Below are 15094 nucleotides of genomic sequence, written 5' to 3' on the forward strand. Positions count from 1 at the left end.
TAGGGATCATGGCAGATGGGAGGATGGACTGGATTGCAGCTCTGGAGAGAGCAGCGTACAGAGACTTGCATTGTGAATTTTAGCTCCAGATCAGCTGCAAGAACAAACCAGCAATCCTGAGAGGACCCACAGACCCTCTGAAGGAAGCAGATTGCTCCTGCAGGACCCGGGAGACACCCTAAATACTGTGAGTGCCCCAACTGTGGAAGTTGGAAAGGGAGACCCTCCTCTCCTGAACACACACCCCCACTGAAGAAGCTGAAGGTCTGTTTGTGGGAGAAGTTTCCAACTTTACCTGGAGCTGAGTCAAGTTAGAGAGCGGAGCCAAGCAAAATACAGGGGTAGAGAAAGCAGCTGAAAGGCCCTGGGAGCTCACTGGGTCCCCAAGCAGCCCATTCCTGCCTGGCACCACAGGGATCCATCAGGAGGGTGGCCAGAAGAGCAGAGGGTAAAACTCCACAGGGAGAAGGAATTCTCTGGCTGAACTTTGTAACAATTTGAATGGGGTGAGAAACCTCCTGGCCAGAACTTGGGGGAGGGTGCAAATCTGGCTTGTAGACTTCACAGGCAGGGGAAGAACTAAAGCCCTTTTCTTTCACAGCTAGGAGACAGAAAGCCTTGGGCAAGTTTTCAAGCCCATCTCACCCTCCACCTGAAAACAGACTCAGGACTGTTGCGGTAGGCACAGCGGGAGTGAGACTGGCCCTTTGATTTCTGTGAGAGCTGGGTGAGGTCTGTGACTGCTGGCTTTCCCCCACTTCCCTGACAAGCTGCATGACTCAACAGAGACAGCCATAATCCTCCTATGTACGCAACTCCAGTGATCTGGGAATCTCACCCCCATGCCCCACAGCAGCCACAGCAAGACCCATCCAAGGAGAGTCTGAGCTCAGACACACCTAGCCCCGCCCCCACCTGATGGTCCCTCCCTACCCACCCTGGTAGTGGAAGACAAAGGGCATATAATCTTGGGAATTCTAGGGCCCCGCCCATCACCAGTACCTCTCCACACTACTACAGTTGATGCTTTCTGGAAAGTGCCAATTCCTGGCAGGAGGCTAACCAGCACAAAAATAGAGCATTAAACCACCAAAGCTAAGGACACTCACAGAGTACATTGCACCCTCTGCCATCTCCACTGGATCAGGCACTGGTATCCATGGCTGAGAGACTCGTAGATGGTTCACATCACAGGACTCTGTGCAGACAACCCCTAGTACCAGCCTAGAGCTGGGTAGACTCTCTGGGTGCCTAGACCCAGAAGAGAGACAACAATCACTGCAGTTCACCTCACAGAGAGCCACAACCACAGGAAAAGCGGAAGAGTACTACATCAACGGAACACTCCATGGGACCAAAAATCCAAACAACATCTTTCAGCCCTAGACTCTGACAGAACCTACCCATATGAGAAGGAGCCAGAAAACCAATCCTGGTAATGTGACAAAACAAGGCTCACCAATGCCACCCCCCCCCCAAATCACACTAGTTCACCAAAATCACAATAGTTCACCAGCAGTAGATCCAAACCAAGAAGAAATCCCTTATTTATCTGAAAAACAATTCAGGATGTTAGTTATTGAGGTAATCAGGGAGGGGCCAGAGAAAGGTGAAGGCCAATGCAATGAAATCCAAAAAATGACACAAGAAGTGGAGGGAGAAATATTCAAGGAGATAGGTAACTTAAAGAAAAAATCAAAAATTCAGGAAACTTTGGACACACTGTAGGAATGCAAAATGCTCTGGAAAGTCTTGGCAATAGAATTGAACATGTGGGAAAAAAATTCAGAGCTCGAAGACAAGATCTTCAAATTAACCCACTTCAACAAAGACAAAGAAAAAAGAATTAGAAAATACGAACAAAGCCTCCAAGAAATCTGGGATTGTGTTAAATGACAAAACCTAAGAATAATCCGTGTTCCTCAGGAAGAAGACAATTCTAAAAGCTTGGAAAACAGTATTTGGGGGAATCATTAAGGAAAACTTCCCCAGCCTTGCTAAAAACCTAGACATGCAAATACAAGAAGCACAAAGAACACCTGGGAAATTCACCGCAAAAAGACCTTCACCTAGGCACATTGTCATCAGGTTATACAAAGTTAAGATGAAGGAAAGAATCTTAAGAGCTGTAAGACAGAAGCACTAGGTAACCTATGGAGGAAAACTTATCAGATTAACAGCAGATTTCTCATCAGAAACCCTACAAGCTAGAAGGGATTGAGGCCCTATCTTCAGCCTACTCAAAAGAAACAATTATCAGCCAAAAACTTTAAATCCAGTGAAACTAAGCATGATATGAAGGAAAGATACAGTCATTTTCAGATAAACAAATGCTGAATTTGCCATTACCAAGCAAACACTGTAAGAGCTGCTAAAAGGAGCTCTAAATCCCGAAACAAATCCTAGAAAAACATCAAAACAGAACCTCTTTAAAGCATAAATCACACAGGACCTATAAAACAAAAGTATAAGTTAAAAAAGCAAAAACAGCAAACAAAACAAAGTACATAGGCAACAAAGAGCACGATCAATGCAATGATAAGTAACATTTCAATATTAACATTGAATGTAAATGCCTAAGTGCTCCACTTAAAAGATACAGAACCAATGGAAAAGAACTCACCAACCAACCATGTGCTGCCTTCAAAAAACTCACCTAACACATAAGGACTCACATAAACTTAAAGTAAAGGGGTGGGAAAAGGCATTTCATGCAAATAGACACCAAAAGGAAGCAGGGGTAGCTATTCTTATATCAGATAAAACAAACTTTAAAGCAACAGCAGTTAAAGGAGACAAAGAGGAACACTATATATTGATAAAAGGCCTTGTCCAACAGGAAAATATCACAATACTAAACATATATGCATCGAACACCTGAGATCCCAAATTTATGAAACAATTACTAATAGACCTAAGAAATGAGATAAATAGCAACAAAATAATAGTGGGGGACTTCAATACTTCATTGACAGCACTAGACAGGTCATCAAGACAGACAGTTCACAAAGAAACAAAGGATTTAAACTATACCATGGAACAAATGGACTTAACAGGTATATACAGAACATTTCATCCAACAACCTCAGAACACACATTTTATTCAACAGCACATGGAACTTTCTCCAAGATAGACCACATGATAGGCCATAAAATGAGCCTCAATAAATTTCAGAAAATTGAATTATATCAAGTACTCTCTTAGACTACAGTGGAATAAAACTGGAAATCAAGTCCAAAAGGAACCTTCAAAACCACACAAATACATGGAAATTAAATAACCTGCTCCTGAATGAGCATTGGGTCAAAAACGAAATCAAGATGGAAATTAAAAAATGCTTCAAACTGAATGACAAAAATGACGCAACCTATCAAAACCTCTGGGATACAGTTAAGGCAGTGATAAGAGGTTCCTAGCCCTAAATGCCTACCTCAAAATGTCTGAAAGAGCACAAACAGACAGTCTAAGGTCACGCCTCAAGGAACTAGAGAAACAAGAACAAACCAAACCCAAACCCAGCAGAATAAAGGAAATAACCAAGATCAGAGCAGAACCAAGTGAAACTGAAACAAACAAAAAATACAAACAATAAATGAAACAAAAAGCTGGTTCTTTGAAAAGATAAATAAAATTGATAGACCATTAGCAAGATTAACCAAAAAAAAGAAGAGAGAAAATTCAAATAACCTCACTAAGAAACGAAACAGGAGACATTACAACTGACACCACTGACGCCACTGAAATACAAAAGATCATTCAAGGCTACTATGAACAACTTTACACACATAAACTAGAAAACCTAGAAGAGATGGATAAATTCCTGAAAAAATAAAACTCTCCTAGCTTAAAGCAGGAAGAATTAGATACCCTGAGCAGACCAATAACAAGCAGTGAGATTGAAACGGTAATTTAAAAATTACCAACAAAAAAAATCCAGGACCAGATGGATTCACAGCAGAATTCTATCAGACATTCAAAGGAGAATTTGTACCAATCCTTTTGACACTATTCCACAAGATAAAGAAGGAACCCTCCCTAATTCATTCTATGAAGCCAGCACCACCCTAATACCAAAACCAGGAAAGGATACAACTACAAAATAAAACTACAGACCGTTATCCTTGATGAAGTTAGATGCTAAAATCCTTAATAAAATACGACCTAACAAAATCCAACAACATATCAAAAAAGATAATCCACCATGATCAATTGGGTTTCATACCAGGGATGCAGGGATGGTTTAACATACACAAGTCAATAAATATGATACACCACCTAAACAGAAGTAAAAACAAAAATCACATGATCATCTCAATAGATGCAGAAAAAGCATTAGATAAAATTCAGCATCCCTTTATGATTAAAATTCTCAGCAAAATCAACATACAAGGGACATGCCTTAATGTAATAAAATCCATCTATGACAAACCCACAATCGACATAATACTGAATGGGGAAAAATTGCAAGCATTCCCTCTGAGAACAGGAATGAGACAAGGATGCCCACTCTCACCACTCCTCTTCAACATAGTATTGGAAGTCCTAGCCAGAGAAATCAGACAAATAAATAAAGGGCATCCAAATCAGTAAAGAGGAAAGTCAAACTGTCCCCGTTTGCTGATGATATGATCGTTTACCTTGAAAACCCCAAGGACTCTTCCAGAAAGCTCCTAGAACTGATAAAGGCATTCAATAAAGTTCCCAGATACAAGATTAATGTATGCAAATCAATAGCTCTTCTACACAACAACAGCAACCAAGCAGAGAATCAAATCAAGAACTCAACCCCTTTTACAGTAGCCACAAATAAAATAGGAATATACTTAAAAGAGGAGTCAAAAGAACTCTACAAGAAAAACTACAAAATATCGCTGAAAGAAATCACAGCCGACATAAACAAATGGAAATGCATCCCATGCTCATGGATGGGTAGAATCAATATTGTAAAAATGACCATTCTGCCAAAGCAATCCACAAATTAAATGCAATCCCCATCAAAATACCACCACCATTCTTCACAGAGTTAGAAAAAATAATTCTAAAATCCATATGGAACCAAAAAAGAGCCTGCATAGCCAAAGCAAGACTAATCAAAAAGAACAAGTCTGGAGGCATCACACTACCTGATTTCAAACTATACTATGAGACCACAGTCACTAAAAGAGTGTGGCACTGGTATAAAAATAGGCAGATAGACCAATGGAACTGAGTAGAGAACCCAGAAATAAACCCAAATACTTACAGCCAACTGATCTTCGACAAAGCAAACAAAACTATAAAGTGGGGACAGGACACCCTTTTCAACAAATGGTGCTGGAATAATTGGCTAGCCACATGTAGGAGAATGAAACTGGATCCTCATCTCTCACCTCATACAAAAATCAACTTAAGATGGATTAAGGACTTAAACCTAAGACCTGAAACTGTAAAAATTCTAGAAGATAACACTGGAAAAACTCTTCTAGCTATTGGCTTAGGCAAGGATTTCATGACCAAAAACCCAAAAGCAAATGCAATAAAAACAAAGATAAATAGCTGGGACCTAATTAAAGAGCTTTTACCTGGCAAAAGGAACAGTCAGCAGAGTAAACAGACAATCCACTGAGTGGGAGAAAATCTTCACAATCTATACATCTGACAAAGGACTAATATCCAAAATCTACAACAAACTCAAACAAATCAGTAAGAAAAAAACAAACAATCCCATCAAAAAGTGGGCTAAGGACATGAATAGACAATTCTCAAAAGAAGATATACAAATGGCCAATAAACATATGAAAAAATGCTCAACATCACTCATGATCAGGGAATTGCAAATCAAAATCACAATGCGATATCACTTTACTCTCAGGGGAAATGGCCATAATAAAAAAATCAAGAAACAGTAGATGTTGGCATGGATGTGGCTATCAGGGAACATTGCTACACTGCTGGTGGGAATGTAAACTAGTACAGCCACTATGGAAAACAGTGTGGAGATCCCTTAATGAACTAAAAGTAGAACTACCATTTGATCCAGCAATCCCACTACTGGGTATCTACCCAGAGGAAAAGAGGTCATTATTTGAAAAATATACTTGCACACACATGCTTATAGCAGCACAATTCACAATTGCAAAATCGTAGAACCAACCCAAATGTCCATCAGTCGAGTGGATAAAGAAACTGTTATATATATATATACACACACACACACATATATATACACACACACATATATACACACACACATATATATACACACACACACACACATATATATATATATGATGGAATACTACTCAGCCATAAAAAGGAATGAATTAACAACACTTGCAGTGACCTGGATGAGATTGGAGACTATTATTCTAAGTGAAGTAACTGAGGATTGGAAACCCAAACATCATATGTTCTCACTGATATGTGGGAGCTAAGCTATGAGAACACAAAGGCATAAAAATGATACAATGGACTTTGGAGACTCAAGGGGAAGAGTGGGAGGGGGCCGAGGGATAAAAGACAACAAATATGGTGCAGTGTATACTGCTCAGGTGATGGATGCACCAAAATCTCACAAATCACCACTAAAGAGCTTACTCATGTAACCAAATAGCACCTGTACCCCAATAACTTATGGAAAAATAAACTAACAAAAATAAAAATAAATAAACATGACAAAATTATCAATTTTACCATATAAAGATCATTTTAAAAGTTGAATTATGCTCTAAAAGATTAACTGTAATGAGAGGTATCAGCAAGTCCTCTATTACCAGAAAATCATCCTGACATTGCTAAACTCCCTTTAGAAGGATGTGTACGAATACTTTGGAATTTCCTGACATGATTCCCTTTGGGGAATAAGGGAAAGGTCCTTGGAAGCACTTGAGGATATCGCTATGAAGTGACAAACCCCAGAACCAGTTATGATAAGGAGCCCCTGGGGCTTCCTGGTCCATTGAGAGGCAGCTGTGAATGAGAACTAGAGGGGTGAGCACTGGGAACTGAACCTGGGCGGACTTTCTTGGCTAGATTAGGCATGGCCTAAAGACCCCTGGGAAGCCCGTGCAGGAGTCTTGGTTAGTATTGCATCATCACCTGAAGCGCTACTGCCCTGTTCTGTGTGGAACTCATTCCAACAGCGCCACCGTGTGATTGCAAGAAGCAGACGCAAGAGTGAACCGAGAAGGTTCCTGCGCTATGGCCGCTTGGATGTGGAAGCCGTTAACTTTTTGGGGACTGCATTGAGCCTTAAAGTTGTTGGACGATTCCAGAAGTAGGGAAGAGCTTACAGGCAGGAGATTCTGGACTTCTGCTAATTATTCATATGGGTATACACAAAATTGTTAGGAAAAATAAGAGAGATAACAGTGCGTGTACCTTGAATTTGTGAAGCATTTTCTATTGGATGTTATTATCACAAATAGCACAGCTGTACGGTAATTTTACACTTTATATATCTCTATAGTTGAACTTATATGGGAATTTGTATTCGTTTTCTGTTGCTACCGCAACCTTAGTGGTTTCAACAACACAAACTTATTACCTTACAGTTCGGTACGTCAGAACTGACATGGGTCTCACCAGGCTAAAATCAAGTCATTGGCGGGACTGTTCCTTTCTGGAAACCCTAGTGGAGAACACACTTCCTTGTTCATTTGAATTTCTGATATAATTCAGTTTCTTGTATTGTGGAACTGAGATGGTTTCTGGCCGTCGGCTGAGAGTTATTCCCAGAGTCTAGAGGTCACACACATTTTTATATTTTTTATTTTATTTTTGAGACTGAGTCTCCTCTATCGCCCAGGCTAGAGTGCAGTGGCACAATCTCGGTTCACTGCAACCTCCGCCTCAGCAATTCTCGTGCCTCAGCCTCCCAAATTACAGGCGCCTACCACCATGCCCGGCTAATTTTTGTATTTTTAGTGGAGACAAGGTTTCACCATGTTGGCCAGGCTGGTCTAGAACTCCTGACCTCAAGTGATCCGCCCGCCTCGGCCTCCCAAAGTTCTGGGATCACAGGAGTTAGCTACGGCACCCGGCCCACATTTCTTCCTCTGCCTCAAAGTCGCAGTGTTGCGTCCAGTCCTACTCACATAGAATCTCTCTTACCTCTTATACCCTGTTTCCACTTTTAAGGATTCATGTGATTAGATTCTAGGACCCTCCCAGATAAACCAGGATAATGTCTCCATCTCAAGGTCCTTAACCTTGATCATATTTGCAAAGTTTTTGACATGTTAGGTAATATATTCACAGGGGATTAAGTTGGGGACATCTTTGGGAGTCCATTATTCTCCTTATTTTGAGGTTTTTTTAATATTTAAAAATATAGTCTTTAAAAAAAAACTCCAGTGAACAAATGTTTATTTAGAAGGATTTTTACAGACAAGAGTCTTACTTTCAAAAAGCAGAGGAACCACTTCTATATTTTTATTTTTTATATGTAAAAATATAGTCTTTGTTGGAGAGTACATGGAGAAAAGGGAAACTTGCACGCTGTTGATAAGAATATAAATTAGTACAGCCATTATGGAAAAGAGTCTGGAGGCTTCCCAAAAAATTGAAAATAGAACTACCATATGATCCAGCAATCCCACTACTCTGCATGCTTCCAAGGGATATGAAATCAGTATGTCAAAGAGGTATCTGCACTCCAATGTTCATTAACAGCGTTTTTCACAATAGCCAAGTTATGAAATCAACCTAAGTGTCCATAAACAGATAAGTGGATAGAGAAAATATAGTATCTATACACAATGGGACACTATTCAGTCTTTAAAAATAAGGAAATTCAGCCATTTTCAACAACATGAATGAACCTGGAAAACACAATGTTAAGTAAAATAAGCCAGGAAAGAATGACAAATACCACCTGATCTTACATAGTATATGTGAAATTTTAAAAAGTTGAACTCATAGAAGTAGATAGTAGAATGGTGGTTGCCAGAGGTGGGGTATTAGGAGATGTTGGTCAAAGGATACAAAATTTCAATTAAATAGGAGGAATAAGTTCAAGAGATCTATCGTACACATAGTGACTACAGTTAATAATGTATTGCGTTCTTGAAAATTGCTAAGAGAAGTAGATTCTCAGTGGTCCCACCACAAAAGAAAAAAGTGCGAATTAGCTCAATTTAATAAAAAAAAAGCTAGTTAACTCAATTTAATCATTCCACAATGTATACATAATTTAAAACAACTGTTGTAGATTAATATCTGCAATCTTTTCTATTAAAAAACCTCAAAAAATTATATAATTATATATCCAATTTATATAAATTCAGATATCAATATAGGTATGTTACTATATAATTTATATATATAATTATGTTATATATAAATATTAAATATATATTATATATATATTAGTATATATTAATAATTAACAATCTGTTAACTAAATATATATATTTATAAACATAAATGTTGATTTATATTAATTATATAAATATAACTGTTTTTATATTAATTATATAAATATATTTATATTTAATTATATATATATATAAAAAAAGAGAGAGAGAGCGATTGAGTCTTTATAGCGCCTTGACTTTTCTATTAGAAAGAAACCAAACTTTTTAGGATAATATTTATCCAACCATTCCTAACATTTTCTTCAGCGTGGTTCCTTATTCATCCTGGGGTCAAAGAAGTGGTTTCAATAAACCTCCTGAAGTAGTATGCAAAAGTTCATGTGTATGCTTATTTTGGGGGACAAAAAAGGTCCAGAGCTTAGATCAGATTATCAAAAGTACTCTGAAAAAGACCCTCCTCTGAAGGAAAAAGGAAAAAAAGACAGTTTGTAAATAGATGTGTTGCTTCCACACAACACACATTTTTATGCTTCCACGTCTTTATGCACCTGGTGCCATGAGATTCGGTGGCGTATTGGAAAGAGGATAGGTTTTGATCTTCCAGACTTCTGACTCAAGCTAAACTGGCTAAGTAGTAATGACATTTATGGAAATAAGACATAGTAAATTTTTACTGATAGAGACATACTGACATAGGAGCAATTCAAGATGTATGAAAATTGATGAAGCTTAAGGACAGCCCCCATAGAGGTCAATTTCATTAAGAAGCTGAAAGAAGGAAAGATGGTCACACTGTCCATAATAAAAAGTATAGATATTGTAAAAAGTTACTGTAAAGATAGACAACAAAATAGGGGGGGAATTGTCTCACACAGCAGATTAAGTATTAACAAGAAAAAGTCAACTCCATATGACAGAAATTTCGATTTTCACAAAAAAAAAGTGCAAACTCAAATGCAAAACAGCTCGATTATTCCCACTGGCCAAAAACGTTGTCCATGCATAGATGCATCTCAAAAGCATTATGCCAAATGAAAGTTGCCGAGCACAAGATCCCATTGACATGGAAGAGGGAGTAGACTGACTGCGGAGGGACACCAGGGAACTTTATTGGTGATGGAAACATTCCATACTTGGTTACATGATGTATATTTGCCAAGCTCAAACTACACACTTAAAATAGATGAATTTTGTTGAATTTAAATTATATCTAACAGATTTTTCAAAATATGTAAGGATACACACTCGGTTATTAACATGGATTGGAAGGGATGTGATAGGGAAGAAGAGAAAACCAGGCAAAAAGGTAAAAAATAAAACTACTCTAAACATTGTTTATATAATCCCATTTATGCACTTATGAAAAAGCTGTATGCATAAAAAAAAACTTTTGCCAAATACTTAATACTGCAATCCAATACTTCTATCTTTGGCATGTTCAAATTCAGGGGCGGAACAGGTGATAAAAGCCAGATGATAATGGATCATGGGAGAGGAGGTGGAGGAAGTGGGACAATGAGTTCCTTTAAATTGAGTCATTTCCCCTTGGAGCAGCGATGAAAGATGAAGGGCATGTTAGACCTGCTGTAAATGCTGTAAACTGGCCTATTTCCAATAGAGTAAGTCCTAGCATGTCCATTACACATGCTCATGTTTCAGGGATAATCTACACATAGTGAAAGAGCAGCAGCTCTTGGGGTGTTGGGTAACATTAGCCTTTCTGGAAGGAACCAATCTTGGTCCAGATGATTGTGCTTCAAAGGTGGCCCACAGGAGCAAACAGGCCCATGTGAGCAAATACGCAGAAGTCTGGGTGGTTAAGGAAACTCCAGCTTTGACAGAAATCAGTCTGGGTCTCACCATGAGTATACAATTGTTCATACTAAAATAGAGATAATCCCACCTGGCTTGTTTTATGAATTATCGTACACAGGACATGGCACAAAACAGCCAATTAGCAATGGCTGTATTATTCCTTTGCCTAGAAAAGACTCTGGAGCACACTATGCAATCACTGAACAGCTGCTCGACGGACAAATGGCTGGACGAATGGATGGATGGATGAATAAACTGGGAATACCAAATTCCAGTGAGCTACTTTTCCTGACTTGAGCTAAAATACTGTCTCCTTTGGGAAGTACCTCTATTTCAAGCTACACTCACATTTTCTCACTTACTAGTGTAGGTTTTAGAGCCAAGTTGCCTGTGCTTGAATCTTGGCTGCTATTTACTGTCTTTGGGGCAACTCACGTAAACTCTCAATTCTGCTTCCTCAACTATAAACTGGTGCTTAACAATAAGGTTTCCATAAGGATTAAAAGAGTTAATACGAAAACATCTTTATTAGACTGGCTGCCCACAGTAAGCATTCAATAAATATTAGCAATTATTAAAATACTGCACTACCACATCTTACAAATTACTTACCTGTGTAAACACTGACTTTAAGCTCTATGAGAGGAAGAACTTTTGTGTTTCATTCACTGCCTAAAACTGTGCCCTACCATCTAGCAGGCATTTAATAGTTGTTGAATGAATACCTACCTAACCTGAAACAATAAAAGAGCCAAAATTGCAAACACACACCCCTTCCAAAATTAAGGCCAGGGCCTTGCATTTAATAGGTGCTCAATAGATGTTTGTTGACTGAAGAAATGAATGGAGATGATCAGATAGAAAGTGATTCAGAAAACTGACAGTGGTATATGAAGGAAGTAAAAAAGAGATTTAGGAATATTCCAGTTTATTTTTATAAACTTTTTATTTAAAAAATAAAATTATAAACAAAATACAGAAAAATATTGACACCTGTGATAACAAAGAAATGACTCTTAAGGGCCGTTTGTTGTCCTGGGAGGAAAAATCGTAAGTGTTATAAAGAAATATTACTGTGCAAAGGAGGAATGTAATATTTAAGGTTCATTTACAACAGGTATTTGGCATCGACAGAAGAAGTCTTTCTATGTATACATTCAACATTTTGCAGCCTATTTACATTCAAGTTACATTTCCAAATTCTATGCTAAATACAGTCTAACTCACCATCAAAAATCCCTCAGATATTACTAAAATCTTGTTTATTTGGTAGGAGTGCAATATTATCTTATTAGAAAATAATTTTATGTTTCTACTAAGTCACCTGTATTTTTACTACTTCAACAAAATTCACTGACATTTTCATCCCAGTTGAAGTCAAGTCTCTTTTAGCCGAATACTAACTCAAATATTGCCAGCTATAAAATTATATAATAATCTTTTCCTCTCTCCTTAGAGACAGTATTAAAACTTTCAGTGAAAGGACACCAGCTATGACAGATTATTTTCTTTTATAGGAGTTAGGATGTATTACAGATACAAGTTCCAGAATTTTAACTTGTTTTCAAAAGATGGCTGAAGCACTTTTCCCTTTCAGTTGTTACCAAATTCCTCATCAAAATAAAACACATTCAGAAATCTACATAGCAGTTTTTTGAAAACTTTTCTCCGTTGTCCCCACACATTTCTCAAATCAGACTGCTTACTCACTAACAATTGGAGAATCTCTTGCTTAGTTTTTCTAAATTACACTACAGTAGCTATCCTAATTTCCTGACAATCTTCCCATTTCATTTTTTAAATTATGATTTTATTAAAATCAACATAAATTACAAAGGTTCCATCATTGCTACAGTTCTTTTAAAAATTTATCTTAACTTACTGAAGGGTCAAGATCCCACAGGGCCTGTCTAGAACAGGCAAACAAAATGTCAAGATTAGAAAATTCTCATGCCTCCAAAAGACTCCAGGCAAATAAAATCTACTCAATTCTTCCTTATTTATCTCAAGTTCAATTTTAAGTCTAAGAAGATAATGACAAAATAACAGAGATTGATGAATTTCATTTAGTTGAACTCTTTTTTCCTAATTTTCCTCAGGTTGTAACTTCGCCTTCAGTACATGATGACTGGCAGTTGGTAGTAGGTTGCTGAGATGACACCACTTCTAAGTCAGATTCACGAACAAAAACCACTGCATCACCACTTACATTTATAAGACACTGTGCCTATAAGAACAATAAACAGGACAGGTTCAGTTATACTCAACACATTCATACTCTTCTGTTACACAAGGGGCAGTGCTGTACAGCCAAAAAAGCACAGGCTTCTAAATTTTAGGATAAAGATAGACAATCCAACAGAAAAATGAGAAAAGGGCAAGAGGGCAATTCACAGGAAAGAAAACTCAAGGAGCTCCTGTGAACATATGAAAACATATTCAAGCCCTCTATTAGAGATACATAATTAAAATGACGACGAGACACCACTTCATATATATTGGCAAAAAATGTAAAAGTTGGATGTTACCAAGTGTTAACAAAGACACGGGACAACAGCAACATACTTAACACTGCAGTGGGAAGTGCAACCATCCTGAAAAGAACCATCTCCTAAAGCAGAAAAAGAACACACTGCATGATCCATTAAATCCATGTATATGTGTTCCCTAGAGAAATCTTGGACATGTATGCAACAAAGATTAATAAGTGACTTTTCACTGCATCATGTTTAGCAAAACACTAGAAACAAACTAAATGCCCATCAAAAGGGAAATGAAAATAAACTGTGGAATATTCATATCTGAAATACTATATGGAAGTGAAAAATGACCTAAAGCTCAATCAATATGGGTAAATATTATGATGAATTAACAAAAGCAATTTGCAAAATGACATATACAATATAAAATCATTTACATAACTATATATATCCTTATATATTTATATAAAGTGCAAAATATCTCAATGAAGGGGAACTTTGGAAATCTCCATGAAAATTACAAAGGTACTACTTTTGACCTAGCAATTCTGTTTTAAGAAATTTTCCCTACAGAGATGCTCACACTTGTGCTAATCACTTATGTATCACATTGTTTTTGTAGCACTGTATGTATTAGCACAACATTTACTGAAAACAACCTAAATGTTTATCAGTAGGGGACTAATTAAAGAAATTCCGATCGACATATACCATGGAGTGTTATGTCGTTCTAACAAACATAAAGGTAATCTTTATGTCCTGAAATGAAAACCTTGCCAAGAAAAATCAGCTGAAAGAGCAAGCTGAGAAGCAGTATGTACTGTAAAGCTATCACTTATATTAAACCGGAAAATAAAAGAATATATATTTGCTTGTATGTATAAAATCTCTCTGGTTACATAGTTTGGAGTGTTACATCTCTAGAAGTTACCAAAAAGAAAAATTGGGTTGCATGTGGGGAGGAAAACTGACTGGCTGGAATAGCAGACAAGGAGAGACTTTTCCATTCATACCTTTTTGAATTTTTAATCATGTACTACCTATTCAAAAATATATTAAAACATTTTAGATACAAAATAAGACTACAATTAATTTTTTTAAGATATAAAAGCATGCATAGGAATGACAAAATTAAGATAGTTCATTCAGTATGAAGAGGAAATAGGCCCACTGAGGCTTCAACCATATTTTTAAGACTTTATTTCTTAAGCTGCGGGTTGTAAGAATGTCTGTGTGCAGTTCTCTACATTTTTTGTGTACATGCAAGATCTCACATAAAAGTGGGGGCAGAAGCTAATGACATAAATCATGGCACCTGATATGATGTGTGCACCTCAGTGGTAATCAGCCGTTGATAGTTATCATTTAGGTACAGAGGAAGAGGGCTGGTGGTGGAAAATCTGGGTATATTCTAGCTTTTCTATTTATAGCCTCAAACCAAACTTAAGTTTTTTAACCCTCAGTTTTTTCACCTACAAAATGGAGTTAATATCAACACTACA

At 37.4% G+C, this 15094-nt stretch overlaps 1 protein-coding gene across 16 annotated transcripts in view; it reads right to left on the reverse strand.

Moving 5' to 3' along the window:
* Positions 1–12039: 12039 nt before the first annotated feature.
* Positions 12040–15094, reverse strand: part of C2CD5 (C2 calcium dependent domain containing 5) — a 94969-nt gene continuing 91914 nt past the window's right edge. For all 16 annotated transcript variants that reach the window (XM_050750104.1, XM_050750101.1, XM_050750098.1 and 13 more), the window contains one exon: positions 12040–13339. In XM_050750104.1, the coding sequence (XP_050606061.1) occupies positions 13208–13339 (132 nt within the window). In that variant the 3' untranslated portion in view covers positions 12040–13207. The remainder of the gene's footprint in view (positions 13340–15094) is intronic.

This window comes from Macaca thibetana, chromosome 11, assembly GCF_024542745.1.
Source record: "Macaca thibetana thibetana isolate TM-01 chromosome 11, ASM2454274v1, whole genome shotgun sequence".
NCBI classification, from domain to species: Eukaryota; Metazoa; Chordata; class Mammalia; order Primates; family Cercopithecidae; genus Macaca; species Macaca thibetana.